Source organism: Gopherus flavomarginatus, chromosome 2 (assembly GCF_025201925.1).
Source record: "Gopherus flavomarginatus isolate rGopFla2 chromosome 2, rGopFla2.mat.asm, whole genome shotgun sequence".
NCBI classification, from domain to species: Eukaryota; Metazoa; Chordata; order Testudines; family Testudinidae; genus Gopherus; species Gopherus flavomarginatus.
This window is the reverse complement of record NC_066618.1, coordinates 24,602,893-24,623,972: the sequence shown is the minus strand read 5'-3', so window position 1 is coordinate 24,623,972 and position 21,080 is coordinate 24,602,893. Positions and strand designations below refer to the sequence as shown.

At 44.7% G+C, this 21,080-nt stretch overlaps 1 protein-coding gene across 3 annotated transcripts in view; it reads left to right on the top strand.

Annotated features, from left to right (window-relative positions):
• The window catches only part of ADARB2 (adenosine deaminase RNA specific B2 (inactive)), a 442,068-nt gene extending 421,493 nt beyond the window's left edge, over positions 1 to 20,575 (top strand). For 2 of the 3 annotated variants that reach the window (XM_050942241.1, XM_050942240.1), the window contains 3 exons: positions 1,820 to 2,001; positions 12,970 to 13,148; positions 16,560 to 19,416. In XM_050942241.1, the coding sequence (XP_050798198.1) occupies positions 1,820 to 2,001; positions 12,970 to 13,148; positions 16,560 to 16,736 (538 nt within the window). In that variant the 3' untranslated portion in view covers positions 16,737 to 19,416. Of the gene's footprint in view, positions 1 to 1,819; positions 2,002 to 12,969; positions 13,149 to 16,559 lie in introns of all 3 variants that reach the window. The other variant, XR_007772813.1, reaches the window with a different exon arrangement.
• The last annotated feature ends 505 nt before the right edge of the window (positions 20,576 to 21,080 follow it).

Here is a 21,080-nt window from a genome sequence, read left to right as displayed (position 1 = left end):
CTTATTAATCATGAAAAGAGACATACAGCACAGAGGCAGCGCAATAATTGCACTAACGGTTGAGAAATGTTAATTAATGAAAAGAACAATGATGTAAGAAATTAGCTATATAATGCTTGCTGCTGATGGAGAGTGTGCTTTAAACACATTATTTAGCATGTTAACCACTGGATGTTGCCTCAAATAGCAGACACCTCGAAACTTTTTTCATTTGGCTCTGGATCTCCAAATATTGTCAGCTTTTATAAGCCAAAATGCACTCCCCAAAAGCACATTTTTCAAAAGAGTTTCTAATTTGAGCTCAGTACTGCCCAAAATGAAGCAAAAAGCTTTGAACTATATTATAAGTGTCACCTAAGTTCAGGAAAACATGTTTGGGTAATTTAGGAAGGAAAAATATTTCTCATTAAACTGGCACTGAGCGAGACACAACCTGAGGTTTGCAAGTGAAGATAACTGTATCTTGAAATCTCTTTTTTCCCCTTCTTCTCCTTTCTGCTTTTTATCTAATTATATATCCTCTAGAGAATTTAGAATTTTGATTCAGTCTTATTTGTAACTAGCTTTATATAAAAGAATTGTACATATTAAAATGCAGAGCAGCTCTTTCAACTAATCCAATAGCAGTTATAAGGAGCTCAAAATCATTAGCAGTTGCAAGGCCCTAAGGTTTTCATTGTCATTCTTTTATATCTGTATTGAGAGCATCAAGGCAAGGCACACTCAGTCTGACTATATCAGAGTTCATCAAATTATTTGTTATGAATAAATTACCTAAAAAATGTAGCCCTTTTTTCGGTTCAGGAATAGACTTTGATTTTTTTTGAAGGTATTTGCTCTTCATAATTGCATGGCAAGCAGTCTGTGCAAACAAATGTCAGCCTGTGAGGTGTTTTCAAAAAACTGGTCATGACAGCTATGTGGTGTGCAAAGTGGTCACCTACGAAACATGGCATCGTGTCTGCCCCGTGACTGACGACCAAAACTTTTTTAAAGAAGAGAATAGCAAACAACATATGACCAATGGTGAATAAGGAATACAAACGCTTTTGTTTCCACTCTAACCCCACTTCTAATGTAAGAACATGGATATTTTTATGCAGGACAATTTTCGAAATCCACACAAATGTGTGTTAAGAATAAATGCAAAAGGGGCTTCAAATCAAATAGCCATTCCAAGGAGTGTGTCCAGCATGAGGCCTATAAGTCACACATAACTCCACTAAGTCAGCAGAGTTACACCAGGTTAATACCAGTGTGAGAGGAGAATCAGTCCTAGTGTTTTCCACTAGTTGCCCAGTGTGAGAAAATCTGGGGGCCTGATTCACTCCTAACTAGCTCAGCTTTATGAAGGAACAACTCCACTGAAATGGGTGCGATTGTACTAGCATAAAGCTGAAGTAATGCAGTGCTGGCTTAGACCTAATGAGCTAAATCTTCAGCTACACTATGCTTGGCACAACTGATCCAGGGTGTGAGGGATAACTCTAAACCACCTTTCTGCTTCCAATCCAGGGGTCATCAGCTCCACCCCTTCCTGCCCCACATGTTTCCGACATGCCACGGCACACTCTGATGCTTCAGCAGGAGGAGCTTTGTTCACTCCACACTGAGGGAATCTTCAGCTATATATTTACGGTAGTTTAAGGGGATTTAGCCAAGTAGAGCACCTGACCCTAAATGTTTATCTCTGGAATCAAAATGCCAAAGATGGGAAAAGTCTCCCTCACCCATGTGTTGACATTTTTTTTTCCTCACAGTCTCTCACAAGTTCATTTCTGTACCAGTATGTTTTATCACTGCTGTATTTCTTTTCCAGATGGAACGTTCTTGGGTTACAAGGCGCTCTCCTCAGTTACTTCATCGAACCCACATACTTGCACAGCATTATTGTGGGAAGCCTCTGTCACACTGGTCACCTTTCCAGGGTAATGAGCCATAGAATAGAAGACATTGGTCAGCTGCCAGCTTCATACCGGCATAATCAGTTGCTCCTCAGTGGTAAGCAAACACCTGCTTGAAAGACAAATGATCACCTTTCCCATCACTAATTGCACTGAACGTCAAGAGGAAAGTTAACTTCTTAGCATTTGTTTACACCACGTGTCCTCCATGCATCCAAGCGCATGTTTTCCTCTCATTCTCATTTGAGCAATAGCAATACACTGCTCCAGGCTACACTGGGAGAGGAATGATCCAGCTAACACAGCAGGCTCCCAGGGAAGCAATTTATTCCTAATGATAATCAGTAGGAAGGACTGCTGGTCAATAGGGACCACCATGATGCATAGCTGGGGTGACCATCTGGGTTACCTGAATATGTGCATAAGGGTCTAGTCTGGCACTCATTGAAACCAATAGTAAAGTTCTAATTGACTGCAGTGGGCCCAATCCAGCAGGGTGCAGCATGCCTACAGTTTCCACTGAAATCAGTGGAAGTTCAGTGCACTTAGCACCTCACAGGAGTTGCTCAGCACCTTGAAGGCTCAGGCCCTAAACTCTTACAGTGACCCATTGGTGGCCATGAATGCTACACAGCTTTAAATGCTTAAAGTGGCATTAGTACTTTAGCTCTTACAGCCCAATGGACTTCATTCCCCTTGTACTCAACCCTGCCTGCCCAACCCAGCCCACTCCTGACCCAGGGCCTCCTCAAGCTCCCTCCAGCCCAACTCCCACTTGCTCAGAAACATCTTCTCCCAGACTGAAAATCCTTCCACTTCCTAGCTAACATCTCCACAGCTCCGAACCAGCCCCTGCAGCTCAAAGCCCTCTCTCATTTGACACTCCCAGGCTCAGGGACACACACACACACACACACACAAACCTACAGAGTCAAAACACCCATCCTCAGGCTCAGGACCCTTCCCTCACCTACCTGCTGCCCACCATCCCCACCCCAGGAGAAGTAGCCTGCCTCCTCCCATCTGAGAGTCCCCTCCCCTAGACCCTCCCTACTCCATTCCTTGTTGCTGGGTCTGAACAGAAGCATGAGGAAAGGACTGCAGGGAGGTTAATGCAGGGATCTCTGTACTGTGAATCAACCCCACACAAGCCTTTATTCCCTGTTCCCTCCCGTGCCTGCAGTCTGTGTAGTCCAGCTCTGGCGCCATAAGGAGTCCCCTTGTGGCAGCAGGTGGTGTAACACCCTGCAGTACATCATCCACGCTACCCAGTAGTAATATTATTGGTAGGACGTAATCCTATCAGCACCCATAGCCTAATAAATCCTTATTAGCCAGGGCCTGATCCAAATCCAGTGATGTCAATGGAAAAACTCTCATTGATTAATTGGCCTTAGACAGCAGCCAGGATTCCCAACTATACTTAAGCTACCTTAGGGCCTGATCCTGAGAAGTGTGGACAACATCCTGCAGATTGCTGAGTGCCTTCCAGTCCATTTGAAGTAACTGAGAGTCGAAGGTCCTCAGCACCTCACAGGATCAGGCCCTTCAATCAGGCTCCTGGAACACTGGAGAACTGTGATTATTGGCAAGGATGCACTGAGATGCAAAGAGGATGACTGTGGTATGTATAAATGACTTTCCAGGAGTCTCTGCTGACATTGCAGCACTGACCTCAGTGGAATGACTTAAAGCACCTAAGTCATTTGAGTGCTGTTGGATAGTTTATCCTTTATCTATTTCTTATTCCTCTTGCTGAGTTTTTATGTTTCACATGCGTCTTTGAGATAAAATTAGCTTTGCTAAGCTTGAAGAAGTGATAGTTTAGCTAAGGGGGAAATTGGCTGTTTCACTGTGGGCTTAACACATTAGATTTGTACCACTTGAATGTTTGTTGTCAAGGTGAGTATGTCAGAGGTAGCTGCTTAGCCTGTTGTCAAACATTTGCTTTAAAAATCTTCAGTATAGTTAGACAAATATAGAAGATTGTCTAATACAAATATATAAGGAATCCCCATACATATTTCATCATTTTGTTTGAGATTACATTAATAACTATATGAATCCTGTTTATCAATGACTAGAGTAGAATGAGAACTGGCCTCTAAAGTGATTTTCATATACAGTACCAGCACATTCTCCCTTTAGTGGGGAAAATTTATCCCTGTGCAGAAGGGCATCACACACACAAGCCAATTAAGTCCTCAAAATAGGATTTAAGTGGGACTTATGTAGTTCATAGGTCTTGTGCTGGACCGCTGCACGGGGTGAATTTCACACGTTGTGACCATAATTAACGTATTTCATATGTTATTACATCAGTTTTACATAATAGTACATCAGTATACATGAGATAAGAATCAAGCCCATTTTCTAATAAGTCTCACTGGAAGTTTCCTATATACGAAGAAACCCCACACAGATTGAAAAGTGATTAAGAATGATAAGATGCTAACAAGGGAAATAACCACAGCCAGCCAAGATGATACTGGCAAGGATTTGGCTTTATACTGCATATTTATGTTTGGGAGCCAATGTCAGATGTTTTCATGGTGGTAAAGCTGCATCAAAGGGGTACCCATGTCACTTGCAATGTGTTTGTCTCATAGAACTTGATTTCTTCTTTCACTGAGAGTTGTCTTTGTTTGGAAAACTTTCTCTTTGCCTTTACGCTGTCCATGAATTTTCTTTAGACTGGGATCAGTCGTGGGGGAATCTGTCTCTCCAAATGATTTGATCTGTATTGCTTTAGTTAAGAAAAACATTGTTTGATACATGCTCATAATTCCTACGGACCCAAGCATCAGAAATACTACAGAGCCAGTGTCAATCCATATTAAATGTAGGTTGGTGTGATTTATGTTATGTGCTTCACAGCTGTAAAACTGTAGTGCCCAGAAGACTTCCTCAAATGAGAGGTTTCGAGGACAAAGTACTCAGTGAAACTAATGGCTAATGAAATGGGTGACTAGAAAAAGGCACATGGAATGCATTGGAACCCATAACAATCTCAAACTGGGCAGCTTCTACCTCAGGATTCCAATTAGAAATCAAACTGATAGGGATTAAAAATTATTGGTCCCCTTTGTTTATGAGGATACCAAACATTTTTGTTATCTCATTTATGCTTTAAGGTAGGCCATTTTAGTGAATAAAAGAGTTAAGGCCCTGATGAGGACAGCTGAGATCATTCCTTGCTACCACAGTAGAAAACACCTCTTTGATTTTCCTCACACACCAATTCCACACAAGTGAAATTCCATTGACTTCAATGGCATTACTCTTGATTTACATTTTAAATCTAACTTGTTATAAAAGGTTCTCTTACTGATTTGAGGGAGGAGAGGAAAGGGGAGGGGGAATCCTAACTCATGATAGTTAAATTCTTGGGGTTGCCAGTGCTGTGTATCCCATTAAGTAAAACAGTGTAGGCCCACACTGTGCCATCAGCTACACTTCTGCAACTCCTGTGACTCCAGTAGGGCAGAACCAAGTGTGATTCAGGGCACAATTTGGCCTAGTTTGTTTCAAAGACTTTAATATTAATAAGCTGGAGGGGACTGCCTCAATCCACAGGAGCCCCTTGTTAAAATGCCACTATCAATCAAAAGGCCAACCTGGACCTGACTCTAACAAGGTAATATCAAGGAGTAAGGGGTAGTAAGACTCCAGCCCCATCCCTTCCCCAGAACTTGGGACCCAGGTGCAGGGGGAAAAGAACAGAAGCCTGCTGTGCACTTGGTATTCCTCTCATCCCCTGAGCAGGTGGGTCTGGAGGAATAGGGAGTAGAGAGAGTCTTGGCTTCACCCACACTAGGAAGGAATATTCTACACCCAGTGAATGGCTGTAGTAAATGATCCCCTCCCAGGAGCAAGTGAGAAGTAGGGAAGAAATTGTGATTCTCTGAGTCACAATTCCTCCTTGGGGCTCCTCCACATTTGGGCATTGAGCAATGGTTCAATCTAACCCTAAAGAAAGGATTGGAATGATTTCCATGTCTCTGGTCAAGTTCACCCTCTCTCTGGATATGACTGAATTATCCTGCCAGAGAGGACTTCTGTCTGGAGCTCAGAAAAATATCTCTGGAGGTCATTTTCCCCCCTCTCTACAAATAAGATCCCCAACTTTTCCCACTCCCCCATAATGTATACCACAGGCAGAGAGGAAACATTTCTGTGGGATTAAATTATCCACTGTGCAAAACTGTGATTTATTAGCTAAAGAACACTCTGGCCTATGCGTCCCTCAATCACTGTAGATGTTCTCAGGTATGCAGGTGGGGCAAATCAAGCCATTTATTCCTATCTACATGGATCTGGAGATCACCTGATCACCTCACCATGTTACCCACCTGACACTGTTAACTGACACGGTAATAGGACCAGGTGAGGAGGTGATGTCTAGATCTGGGCACAGGGAGCTAAATTTCACCCATATGATTGGCAGACATGCATTGTCATGTACTATTGCCTTCATACAGCCTTTAGGTTTTTGGGCTGTTCGTCAGTAATATCAGTTTTTCCCCCTGAGTTTGTGTTTTTAATTGTGCTGTTTTATGCACTGGTTATTGCAGAGCTTCAACTATTGTTTAATGTCAGCTTGGTTTCGGCTCCCGTGGTTTTCTATGATCCCTTCCACTGTTGTAGCCTGCTCTCCATTGGCACTGATTGCCTGGGGTTGATCTGCATTTTTTTTTATTGTTTAAGGGATTAATTGTAATATATGTATGCAAAGCTCCTGTTAATTCAATTCAAATTTTTATTTTCCTCTGGTCATTGATTTTGCTGCATCTGTGTTTATTCTGTGACCTGTGGCTTTTTGCTAGACAGGGGCTGGCTGAGCATTTGCTGCCATATTTTTGGCACTCAGTCCGTTAAGCTTTATGGTAATATCTTGACAGAGACTGGCGCATAAGTGTCAAATACCAGATTCTGATCAGTTTGCATCTTGTTCTTTATGGAGGTATATGAATAGCACCCTTAAGTTCTCTGATATTCAGGATTTAAGCAAAAGGACATTTTTATTCCATTGCTTAGGTGAATTGGATTTTGAGATGCAGACGCATCAGTTATCTCAGAAAAAAACTGAAACTGGTATTAATGTGACATGAAAGTGATGGCGAACCCAGTGTGTGATTATGACTCAGTTTTAGTCTTGTCTAACGCCGTCTTCACGCTGTAGCTAGGATAGTTCAGTCACCTTGGTCATTCCTCTGGTGCCATCCATTCCAGGAAGACCTAAGTACCCAACAGCTGTATCTAGTGTGACCACTTTCATTGTATTATTTTGTTTTTTAATGGCCTCATTTCTTTCCCTCTACATGCTCAGTCCCCCTTCACTCTAGCAGACACTTGTTTTTCCATGTGGAGAGAACCATGCTGGACAATATTTGGAGCAGAGAGTGAGCAGCTCTCTATGACAATAATTCATGTCCTGCTGAGAGGCACACAGCTGGGAGGTGGGAACTGTTTTAAGTGGCAGAACTGGCACTGCTTCCAATGTTACAAGTGCTGGAAGCATTTTCACGCAGGAGAACTCCAACAGTACTACTGTGTTGGCAATGTGGTCCAATGAGTAGGATCCCAGTGTGGATTTTGTTCCCCACTGGGCTTGCTGAATGACCTTTGGCACGTTACTGAGGCCTTTCAAAAGTGGCCACTGATCTGGTGTGCCCCCATTTTTGGAGGCCCAACTTGAGACACCTTGGGATTGATTGTTTAGAAGTACTGACCACCCACAATCTCAGCTGCAGTTAGTGGGAGCTCCTGGAGTGCAGCATATCTGAAAAGCAGGCCCTCAGTGTCTTAAACTGCTCAACCCTATCCCTGACCTCACCCCTTCACTCCTGCTGTGCTCCCTCTCCCCCATTCCAACCCCTTCCCCAAAGGCCCCTCCCCAACTCTGCCCCCTTCCTGCCGCTATTCGACTCCTTCCTGAAATTCCAACCTGTCCCCGTCTCTTCCCCACCTCCTTCCCTGAGCGCACCACGTTCCTGCCCCTCCCTCCCTCCCGGAGCCTGCTACTGCTGTTTGGCAGCAGCAAGCACTGGGAGGTATGCAGAGAAGTTGGGGAGCAGCACGCTCAGGAGAGGAGGCGGAGGAGGAGGTGAGGTAAGGCAGGGCAGAGCAGGGAGCTTAGCTGCTGGTGGGTGCTGAGCACCCACTAATTTTTCCCCGTGGGTGCTCCAGCCCCAGAGCACCCACGGAGTCGGCGCCTATGACTGTGACAGGGGTTCCAGTGGAGACCAGCTGTGGTCACTCAGTTAGGGTGAACTGCAAAGAATGGGGCAGACAATCCCCAAAAAGCTGGTGGATATTCCAATAACTAGATTTATCAAGCTAGCCGAAAAGAGCTGCTTTATTACCTTACTGGTTACTCAGAAGTCCAAACAACACAGTTCCCTTAGAATCATAGAATCATAGAATATCAGGGTTGGAAGGGACCTCAGGAGGTCATCTAGTCCAACCCTCTGCTCAAAACAGGACCAATCCCCAACTAACTCATCCCAGCCAGGATTTTGTCAAGCCTGGCCTTAAAAACCTCTAAGGATGGAGATTCCACCACCACCCTAGGTAACCCATTCCAGTGCTTCACCACCCTCCTAGTGAAAATTTTTTTCCTAATATCCAACCTAGGCTTCCCCCATTGCAACTTGAGACTATTACTCCCTGCTCTGTCATCTGGTATCACTGAGAACAGTCTAGATCCATCCTCTTTGGAACCCCCTTTCAATAGCTGAAAGCAGCTATCAAATCCCCCCTCATTCATCTCTTCTGCAGACTAAACAATCCCAATTTCCTCAGCCTCTCCTCATAAGTCATGTGCTCCAGCTCCCTAATCATTTTTGTTGCCCTCTGCTGGACTCTTTCCAATTTTTCCGATCCTTCTTGTAGTGTGGGTCCCAAAACTGGACACACTACTCCAGATGAGGTCTCATCAATGCCAAATAGAGTGGAATGATCATGTCCCTCGATCTGCTGGTAATGCCCCTACTTATACAACCCAAAATGCTGTTAGCCTTCTTGGCAACAAGGGAACATTGTTGATTCATATCCTTATGACTTAAAGTGATCCAGACTCAGGGCTCCATCCGGGTCCCTAAGTCAAATATGATGAAGATTCCTGAAAATCTTCTTTCATCAAAAGGTTCTACCAATCCCAAACACCAGGGCCGGCTTTAGGAAGTGCAGGGCCCAATTCAAACATTTTCAGCGGGGCCCTGGCAGGGATGACTAAAAAAAAAAAACCTGTAAAAAAAAAAAAGCCTTTTATTTCTTCCATGTATTATTTACTTTCCATAACTATATAAATAATACAATTATATATTATGTACATTGCCTCATATATGCTGTTGATTGCTTATTAATGACCGCCATTTCACATGTGTGGGTCCCTGCCACTCCCTGTGGGTGTGCACATGTGTGGGTCCCAGTTGCTCCCTGCCCCCCTCATTGAAGTAGGTGTGCAGGGTTACTGCCCTGGGAACTGCAGGGCAGCAGTGGACATGAGGCTGGCTGGAGGCAGGACAGGAGCTGACTGGAGGTAGGGTCTAGCTGCAGGCAGGGCAAGGGGTGCAGGGCTGGCTGGAGACAGGGTGTGCTGGCTTCAGGCAGGGCCACAGGGGGATGCAGCAGGGTTGAGAGGGCTGGAGACAGAGGAGTGCGGAACTGGCTGGCTTCAGGCAGGGGGGTGCAGCAGGGATTGGCTGGAGACAGGGCAGGGGGTGCGGGGCTGGGTGTGGGCAGGGCGGGCAGGGTGCGCAGGGCTGGTGTGGGCAGGGCTGTGAGGGGGGCTGGCTGGCTTTGAGCAGGGCCACAGAGGTGTGTGGCAGGGGTTGGCTGGAGACAGGGCAGGGGGTTTGGCTGGGGCTGGCTGTGGGCACGGGGTGCAGAGCTAGCTGCAGGTGGGGGGGGGCAGGGCTGGTGCAGGCAGGGCAGGGGTTGCAGCAGAGGCAGCTGGAGCCCCCGCCCTTTAAATAGCCCCCAAGGCTCCCGCTATCCCAGGGCTCTGGGGGTTATTTAAAGGGCCTGGGGCTCCCCTGCTTCTACCCCCTCAGACCTTTTAAATAGCCGGGGAGCCCTGGAGAATACATGGGCTATTTAATGGACTCCGGTGGCTATTTAAAGGACGGAGTGGCAAAGGCAGCTGGAGCCCCGGCCCTTTAAATAGCCCCCAGAGCCCCCCGCTGTCCCAGGGCTTTGGGGGCTATTTAAAGGGCCCAGAGCTCCAGCCGGGAGAGCAGGGCTGCAGGGTAGGGCTTGCGCTCCGGCCGAGGCTCCAGCCAGGAGAGCGGGGTCACGGGGCGGCTTGCCCCGCTCCGGCCAGGGCTCCAGCTGGGAGAGCGGGGTTTCAGGGCAGCTTGCCCCGCTCCAGCCGGGGCTCCAGCCGGGGCCGCAGCGCGGCTTGCCGCGCTCCGGCTAGGGCTCCAGCCGGGAGAGCCGGGCTGCGGGGCTTGCCGCGCTCCGGCAGGAGCTCCAGCCGGGAGAGCCGGGCTGTGGGGCAGCCGCACTCCCGCCGGCACTTTGGTCAGGGGAGCGGGGCCATGGAAGACCCCGGAGCAGACCGCAGCCGGGGTTAGTAAAAAAAATTTAAAAGGCGCTTAAGACACGGGGCCCCATTCCAGTGAATCGGCCTAAAGCCGGCCCTGCTAGGACACATTACCTCCCAGCTTATTGAATATTTCAGTTCTTACCCAAATGCATGCTACAGCCAATTCTTATGGACTAAACTAATATTTATTCAAAAACAAAAGAGAGAGTATGGTTAAAAGATCATTATACATACAGACATGAGTTCAGTTCATTGAGGTTCAGACTCATAGCAGCAATGGTGAGCTTTGTAGTTGCAAAGAGTTCTTTCAGAAATAGTTCATAGGTTATAGTCCAATGTCCAAATATCATATTCAGGGCATACCAGCATAGTTGGGACCTCAGTCTTGTGACTCAAACTTCCCCCGATGAAGCTTAAGCAGATCTGAGATGACAGAATCAGGACCCATGGACCTTTTATACAATTCAGGTCCTCTTTGACAAGTTGAGAGTTCCTCGGGGAACAAAAGGTAAATAGGATGACTTTGAAGGAGGTCCATCACTGGTATTTAACTATAGAATTAACATAAGGCAATTTGCTTATTCCGGCACCATTCACAGATTATTTGCTATACATTTCAAAAAGAGATGAATACAGAGATATCTCCTGTCTTCAATTCATTTAAATGCTAGAATGTTCTTTTGATCTCTGAATTATCAGAATACAGCACAGACAGGGACTGTTGATTACACTGTCGACCCTACTCATACATATGTAAATACACAAAAATACAAATATTATCTCCCCACTTGTCTTTTAGGGGTTATTTATTTTGCAGGACAATTAACCCTTTCTGGCTATGCATCACAGTGACATTCATTGTTGTAATCTATCAAAGAATAATAAATGGAGTTTTCCAAAAAGCTGCAAAAACAATGCATCGTTGTTTGCACTCACTGTTGTAGCCTGACATTCATGTTGGAAGGTCAGATTGTCTGTTAGCTGGGCTGACAGTCCAGGCTTCAGTTTGGAAACAGAGTCATTCCTGGACTCCAATCCATATCTATTGCCAAGATAACCCCTGCCCACAAGGACAATCAACTGCTGGCCAACCACCAGGCTGGCCTCCTCTATCCAGGTTTGTGGGGTTAGTTATATCTATGGCAGATCAGTGAAAAAGAGAACAAGTGAATCCAAACATATTGCCAAGTCCCTGCATTTTCCAAATATCCTTCAGGCCACCATCTCTTTTCCAGGTGGGGTATTACTATCAGACCCAGAAGTTGGAGCTCTGCACCTAAAAGTCACTATTGAGCATCCTGGTCCAAAGCTCTCTTCGTGCCATTTATGTTGTGCTGGAAAATAAACCCAGCACCATCCTTACTCCTCTTATCTCCTTGGGCTGACTCTGCTGGTGATCAATTCCTGGCTCCTCGTGTCTTCAGGCACAAGAGAACAAGATACAGGAGTTACCATGAGGAGGAAGCTAAGCTACTTTGTCACCTCAAATGTTGTGTGGTCACAAAGATCTCCAGTATAAAGCAAACACCCAGACACGTTGTGGCCACAAGAGTCTGTGTACTGATGCTAGTAGGAAACCTGTAGTCATACATGGTGGGGCAAGGATAAGTTGTCTAGGACAGAATCAGTAGCTTCTAGACAAGTACAATGGTAACCCATATCCCTTGCACACTCACCACAGGATAGCCGTGTAGTGTCCACCGAGAACTTGGAATGTCTGAGACACATTCAAGGATAGGGCAAAATCTCGTGTCTGCAATAGTGACCATCCCCCGCACCAGGGGTATAACAGTAGTCAGTGGACTGACAGGCGTGTGGACCTTTGTTATCCTGCCTACATTATGTGTATGGAGCGAAGGCCTGTGAATTCAAAGTTAGTGCTGTGAGCCTTGGAAAGGGTTGTGATGACTGTCCCTTAGACAGTCTCTTATTAAAGTGTTTGTGCATATTATGTACAGGAACTGAAAGGAAGATTTCTTCCTTTCCATGGTAAATGCCAAGTTGAGAGACACATATTTTGTTGTTATTATGTCATATCTTTATTGCCTGCCATCCAGAGGCCACAGTTGGGATCTCAATGTGCTACTTACTGACCAAACTCAGTCCCCATCCGGAGGAGATCTTAGGAAGAGATGTGTTTATTGGGGCTGCCTGTTAGTTCTTTTTAAAAATTGGGTTTTACACTGAAGCCAGTTAGAGGAAGCCCTGTTCATTCAGCTATTATAACGCTGCTCGCTGCCATGCATTACCATGTAATTGCATTCCCCATCCTAAACATAAGGTTTGTCTGCTAAGAAAAAGAATCTACAGGAATGGCTGATTTATTCCATTCTTATGTGCCCTAAAGAGGTGCCAGTTAAGAGACAATAATAACAATATCAGAGTGCACAGTAGGTATGTGTTTGTACAGAGATATTTCATATTTTAACCAACATAGGCCCAGATTTGCTGTCTATGAAAGTTTGGGGCCACTGATATTAATGCTCTTCTGTCCTTCTGTTTATCCCTTGACAGGAGTAAGTAATGCTGACTTACGGCAACCAGGAAAATCTCCCAGTTTCAGTGTGAACTGGATAGTGGGTAACACGGACCCTGAAGTGATTAACGCCACAACAGGAAAGAGGACCTGTGGGGGCTCTTCGCGGCTCTGCAAGCACACGTTTTATGTTCGGTGGGCAAAGCTTTGTGGAAAGGTAGGCCTTGTAAACTACCGGGGATACAGCCTCACAGTCAGACGTGGGACTGCTGGAAGCTTCCCAACCATGGATCTGACCTGGTATTAGTATTTCAGCCTTGTTGTGAGGAAGAACTAAGAGTTCTGCTTTCTTGCTTCCCAGGGCTGTAGAGTCTATGAACAGAGACTGGGCCTTTGTCCCTAGCACAGGCTGATCCCTACTTTATAGCCAACCTCTTTGACAGTCCACGTGTAATGATGACAGCCTCCAAAGGAGCCCCAGTATTCCTCGTTAGTAGAGACTGAAAGCTGATGGAGATCCTCAGGAGTCATGTACCATGGAGATGGCATTAGCTGAATGGACAGGAGCATAGGGAGACCTAACAGCTGAAATAGCACCCCAAGTTGTACTGCAATAATCCAGGCAGCTTTCAAGGGGAAGTGTCCACACTGGTCATTCTGGACAGTGGAATGCTCCATTTTCAAACCAGTAATACAAAAATAGGACACTGTATTCCTTATTTGGGGGCACATAAATTGGTTGTTTGGTTTCCTATGTTCCATCCTGAGTACCCACATTTGAAAATTGGGCTCTGATTGTGACTGTTATTCAATATTGATAAATACCTCTAATGCCATTTCAACTTCTTACAAGTGAAGTACCCGATCCTGCAAGATTTGGAGCACCCAGAACTCCCACTAAACTCCACAGCAGTTATATTTAATGGAATTAAAGCTACAGGTTTCCCTCAGTTAAAATGGACGCCATGCCGCCATACCCTGGCTGCCCCTAGCCACTCTTTCCCATTGTTTTGTCAATACAGCAATTGGTAAAGGATCCCCTGAATGACTCTCTCTGGCATTATCCCTTTCCCTGGAGGGTGCTCACCTAAAAACTTTTTGTACCTGGGAAACTGCACAATCTGTGTAGGATCATCAGATAGGCACTAAGCTGCGGCTATTTCTGCTTGCTCCTTCCTCATCTTGACCCTCTGCTTGGAGTCAGCCTTGCTCTTCTCTTCTAAGGAGTTGCTAGAGGAAGAGGAAGAGCTGAGTTCAAAGAGCTGAGAGCTAGGCTCCACACTTCCACGAGAGAAGACAAAGGAAACGGAAAGGCTTAAGGGGAATGCTGCCTTTATATAGCCTTTGTCTCCTTGCTTCCTGGTCGTTATAGCACTGATTGCCAAGAATCATCCTGCCCTTCTCTACAGGATGGGAGAAGATTGGGACAATCCGTAAAGTATTTTGATTTGGACCAATTGGGCATTTCCTGAGCAGACAAAGCATTACTTGTGTCAGTTGGCATTCTGAGAGGACTTTAATCCAGCCACAGCCACAACCACTTGGAAGAAATGTGGTGAAGGGGAGGTGGTGTTCCTTTTTCTTATATCCTCTTCTTAGTTGCTTTTCCTTTATATCCCTTTGGTTTGTAAATGACACTCATTTTGCATGCAATTCCCCACAACCACCCCACTATATGGAGGTGTAAAGCCTCACTGTGTGGGTGTGAATTCCCACTCCACAAATCAGCAGAAGTACTGTGAATGGTATAGGTCTCTGGATCCCTGATTGCAAACAGAAGCTGGGTAGGGAGATGGAAGGAAATCCTGGACCAAGTTCCTGTGGCAAGGTCTTTTGAGAAGATGAAGGGCTAGCTGGGGCATCAGCAGTGCAGGAACAGTGGCTGTCATGGCTGCTGCTACAGGGACACAGCAGGCTGAGAGCTAGCTCTGGAGCACAGTTCCAGAGAGCACCCTAGGTATGTGGCCTGACCCCTGGTGAGTCTGCACTGAGATACACATGAGAATCAGCCAAAGCCGAAAGGGAAGGAGGCCCTGGATCAGTGACTGAGGGACTGTGTGAGGTGGATGTATGGTGTCCTTTGTGTTCCCACAAGTGGGCAGCCCAGGCTGTATCTTGCTCTGGCCCACAGAGATAGTGAGCAGGGAGCAGTACTACCAGAGCCCCTCGGTGAGGGGTTGACCAGTGGATCTGATCTGGGGGCAGCTGAGACCCAGCAGAGAAGGCCAGACCAGCACTGGGACTACAGCAGCAGATGCCATACGAGGCAGGGGCCCAGACTCAGCACTCAGAGCTTTCAGGCAGTTTGCACTTTGAATTGGTTTGTTGATGAGCAAGATGCCCAAGCTAAGTGTTTGTGCTGATAATGGCACTGCAGTGGCCCCTGGGTGAATCCCTGTCCCTCCAAAGGCAGCAGGGGGAGCCCCCCATACTAAGGCAAGGAACAAGAGTCTGCAAAGATAGCAAAGGGAGGCCCCATTTGGCACACTACTTTGCCACTTCCACCTGTTTTCTGGCCAACATACACCTGGCCTGTAACTTGCACCAGCATTTAGACCCTTTGCTGTATTTGGCTGAATATACCAATAAAAGCATTCACCTCCCCCTAAACTGAATGAGTAACGTTGGCCCAGAGATTTCCATAGGAGTTCGACCTACTGACTTCAGCCTGCATTTTAGTCTCTCTGGGATGTTTGCTCCTGGAGGTTGTGCTTTGATGCAGAGTTTTTCCTACAGGATGTAATTTCGCTGGTTGTAAGCACTAGACTTTCACTTGTACGCCTGCTCTGAGGCATTTTCCAGACCTTGATTGCTTTCATATAATGTCAAAGACTCACTGTTGACTTGACTGTGGAAGGTCAGAGACGGTCATTGATTTAGTCCTTCTGAAATACAAAAGGTGCTTTCTTCTTGTGTGTGTACTCAGGGTGATTGCTGGACTGTAGACGTGCATCTTTGTCTCTTAAGACAGTTTCTGGCAGATGCTTCAGGTTTTACTTCTGAATGTTCACTTTTGTTGAACTAGCTACGGTCCCTCTCAACAAGACAGCTTCTCAGCCATACGTTCTATGCAGCATAAATCCCCGAAGCTCGACTACTGCCCTTCCTATGCATGTTTCACATCTTTTATTATAACAGATTTAAAGGCAGAGGGGAGGAAAATCTTCCTCATATTGTCTCTTGGCATTGGTTTGACTAGCTCAAGCTCTGAACTGCTCCGCTTCCTTTATTGAAATCAACCACGTTCTCTTCTTTTCGGATTCTCATAAAGGTTATTTTTTAACTCTCCTCTAAGCACCTTAACTGACAAGCAGATTTTTCTTTGCAAAAACACCAAGTTATTTGCAGGTGTATATTTGCTGCTGGTTGCACCCACTTCAGGAAGGCAAAAACTGTTTTCCTTTTTTGGCATTTGCTCCACATTTTCAAGATAGGAACAATGTCTTGTGCCTTATACCTTCAGTGTTTTGTTGTTGCAAATCAAAGGCAAACAGAGAAAGCTCAGAGATAGTTTATTGCTTAGGAAATGTAGATGGGAAGATTATATGGCTGTTGAAGTCGCCTGTTTCTGCTAGCTTGTTGATTTGGTTTTTTATTTTTTTCCCTCTCCTCTGATTTTGTTCTGCAGCTGAGCACACGAATGCCAAGCCATGGAGACATGCCATCAGTGTACAGTGAGGCTAAACTGGTGGCTCAGACATACCAAGCTGTCAAGCAGCAGCTGTTTAAAGCATTTCAGAAAGCAGGTCTGGGCACCTGGGTCAAGAAACCTCCAGAGCAAGATCAGTTTTTACTAACTGTATAAATCATTCAACACCTTTGCTACATGACCAGATCAAATCAACTGGAGAGAAGGATGGGCAGAATGTGTGGGCTGATAGAATGGATGCAGTTCAATATTTAATAACAACCTCCATGAGAATGTTTTCTTTTAATTCTGTATTGGAAATACATAAACATAAGATGTGTTTGATTAATGCACTGAACTTGACTTTAGGAAACTGCTTTTTCATACTGATCCCCTTACACGGATCTACATGCTCAGATTATAAAATGTTTCTCACAAAGACGCTGCTGTTCATTGTTTGTAGTACACAGGATTATTATTTATCCAAGAAGCAGCTGCATTTCAGACTTGAGCAGGCCATGCATCTGACTTAAAATACAGTTTATCCAGTGCTCAATTTGTAATGAAAGAGGTGCTGAGGCTCAAGCAATTAGATGCCAGGACTCAAGCAATTTTTTTTTACTTTCATAACTGACCCAGCAAGTCCTGAGATGCCGGGGCTATGAACTGCCAAGCCTGGAAATGCTGGGGCTCAGTGCTGGCACAGACTAAGCACTGAGTTTATCTTCCCCCCATACCATCAGAGCAATAATGTTGCTGAATGATGGAAGATACTTTAGTTAGTGAATACATGAAAATACCTTCATACCCACAGTGTGACAGAGAGTCACAGGACAAGCATATTCATCCACAAGGAGTTGCGTATCCTCTATGCAAAAATTGTTCTGTCAGCTGCTTAATTTTAATACAGGGATTCTTTTAAACTGTTTCCTGTTTTCGGATCTGAGCATAGTACTGGGAGCCAGGATTTCCTGCTTTCTAAACCTGACTCTGACACTGACTCCTTTTGTGTCCTGCAGCAAATCACATAGGACCAAATTTTCACCCATAGTCCTAAGTTTTTGGTGCCTCATCTTTTGGAAGCTGCAAACTAAACAGAGTTAGGGCCTGATTTTTCAGAGGTGCTGAGTCCCACAATTCCAGATGAAGTCAATGGGAGCTGAAGCTCCTCTGCACCTCTGAAAAATCAACTATTGAATATTTGATATTGGATACCCACAAAAACCTCAGATACTCACTTTTGAAATTTGGTCGTTCACTGCCTCAATTTTTCCATCTGTGAAATGGGGAGCTTGTGGTAATAATTTATTTAATTAATGGTTGGTTATAAATCACTGTATAAATAAGACTCTGTCACACTTATATTGAATAGTACTTCACTCTGTAGATAGTCCCACTGAAACCATACAATGGACATGACTACTTCCAGAGTAAGGCTCTACACAGTGTGAGAAAGGTAGGCTTGCCAGTTTTGGTTTGATGTATTCCTGGAGGTTTCGTCATATGACATAATCTTTAATTAAAGATGAATCTTTAATTCCTAGAGACTCCTAAAGGATTTTCAGATTCTGGTCCTATGTAAGTACTAAATAGTCTTATTAAATTGACCACACATTCATTCGCAGTCTGAAATGCAGATTGTTTTCTATTATAAGAAGAATAGCTTTTTGCTGAAACATATCTTCAAAAGGAAGGACTGAGTCTGTTATTATTGCCCTATGAATCATTTCACTTCATCAGAATGTAAGGCATGGGAGATCTAAACGTCCATAATCCAACTAAACCCAGGGTTGAGAGTTCAATCCTTAAGGAGGCCATTTGGGGATTGCTCCTGCTTTGAGCAGGGAGTTGGACTAGATGATCTCCTGAGGTCCCTTCCAACCCTAATAATCTAAGATAAGATTTAACAGCAGAACTAACTGTCATACACACTGTATTTTTTTATTTATTTTGTTTGTTTGTTTTTTTAAATGACAGGATTTGCAGGTATATAACAACTTTTCTTTTTATTCCAGTGATTCTCTTTAAATCTGTATATAACATGCTGCTACTGATTTGTGATAATTGTCTAGATATTTCACCAGAACAGTCTAGATGAGTTACTTTTCAAACAAATACATAGCTCATATTTTTTCCATGTAATTTCCTTTACACAGGAAACTGTTCCTATCAATAAAGGTAGATGCTCTTTGTATAGCGTTTATCATATTTGGAGAGCCATATACCGTAAATACATTGTTTATTGATGCCCACAATAGACTAGCTACAGTATTTTGATGAGATCTTATTTTTAGATTGTAAACTACAAGATGTAGCTATAGTGTCTTGTATAAAAATTATTGTGATAAATTAGAATTTTTAAATTAGATAAAGCAGAGCTCTCCCCTTATGAAAACCTTTCCAATAAAATAATACATTCCATATTAACTACCAAAAAAGTCCTTAGAGTAGATATATTTAATAACCTGAAGTTGTTTCAATAAGTTAGGGGCAAGAAGATACTTTGTGGTAACCACTTTGTTAATATGACCCCTTCCAGGGTTACCTTTAACATTTCAAAATAATGTTACGTTCCTTCTGGAGATTCCATCTGTACTTCCAAATGTCAAACATTCCCGTGTTACCTTCCCATCTGGCTTTGGCCCTAGCTCCCGCTGGTGTTGATGGAAGATGTCTCCATTGACATCAAGGAGAGCAGGATCTGGCCCACAGCCTGCCAGCTTTGTGTTAGTGCAGAGGGAAGCCGCTTTGTGAAGGTAGCAGGGTACAGGTCTATGTAGTGAGTTACACACAGAGCTTGTGGCTGCTACGTAAGCAGGTATAAATGGGAGGAGGGTGGGCAAAGGGAGCAGGTATGAATGGGAGGAGGGTGGGCAAAGGGAGTCCCCTTGTCCCCATGCATGGGCTCCTCCAGGGCCAGGCCCCAACTACACAGTGGCTGCACTTGACGAAGCATAGGGTCTGCTTCCTCCTTTAGTCCCAACGGCCCAATACACTCCAATGCGGGTGGGACCATGGCCCTGCCTCAGCACGGCATGGGGCTGGTCTGTAGATGGGAGCATGCAGCACTTCTTGAAGGTATATAGCCCCCAGTGGCCCAGGGAACTCAGGGGAGAATTCTAGCACCCTGAGACAGAATTGCCCTCCAAGCTCCCCCCACCCCTTAGTCTGAGCTGAGCACATTTGCACAACGGAGTCAGTGCACTAGCAGGGTTCAAATCCGGCTGCCAGCATTTGAAAGGGCCCAGTGCTGTTGAGTCTGACCTCCCCAGCATGAAGAATACTGGGGCTCTGTCATTTAAACTGACTCCCTCCTCACGAAGGGTACTGGTAACCCCTTCTTGAACTACTGGCTCTCTCTACGTTAACCCAGCCTAGCCACACGAGAGACATCAAGGCTCCTTCTTAAACCAGCTGGGTTCAGCCCCAGCATGTTTCCAACCTTATGGATACATAAGGGCTGCAGGGTCTGGTATCAGAGCTAACACGACCACAAACTGAAGGAGCTAGTTATTTTAAGGATGACAAGACAGGTGGGATGGACTGATCAGGCCTTTGTTGCAACAAATACATTTTAAAAATCCTGGATTCGATTGCCAGACCTAATCGAGGCAGTGAGGACCGAGCTTGAACCTGTCATAAGTAGACATATGATACGTCCATTGAAGGTAGTGGAGTCACAGCTCCTCACCCCAGTGTTGACTCTGGGCCAAGCTGTCTACTGTTCCTCATTATATGCATCAACACAGTGTGCACCACATCCCAGCAGCACAAATTACCAACATGCAGCATTTCCTGAAGCAAAGGAAAACTTTCTCAATAGTAATTCTTAAGTGATGATTATGTACATAACACGCATGAGTGAATGGCAATACTGTACTAATGGATGTAAATTTGTAATATTTGTAAAAAAAAGACAACAGAAGAAAATAAATCTGAATTTACATATGTGAATTTGCTGCTAAGTTCTGTAAATTGCACTTCAGTGATACCTGATAAGTGAATGTTTCTGTTAAGTGAATAAAATACCAAGTAAAATTGTTTCTTTATTGTTTGTTATTTTTCACTATGGCCTAGAAATCATCTTCTCTTTATGTATTCAATAGTCAATATATTCTCCCTTTGACCTGCACAATTACAGTGCTTCATGGAGCTAAATGGTTGTACTGAGAGAAGATTATCCATCCTGGATGTATCTGGATTCTGTTCTAAAAGTGATGGGAATGGTCTTGCACTGGGAGAAGGATGAACTAGACCAATCTCTAATTTTGCCCATTCCAAGTTACAACTGGGGCTATTGTTTTAAGTATCTGTATTATAAAATTTTTACTTTGTCCACAGACTTAACTATTTTGTTCACCTATAAAGATGTCTAAATTATTCATTGCCAGAGTCGCTAGGTCTGAATGGGATTGTAAGAAACAGTGAAAATAGTCCAGAGAGACATTCTTCATCCTGCTCTTCAGTACAGGTATGAAATCTAACATATAAAGAAGTGCAAAGAGTGATTTCCCCTCCTGC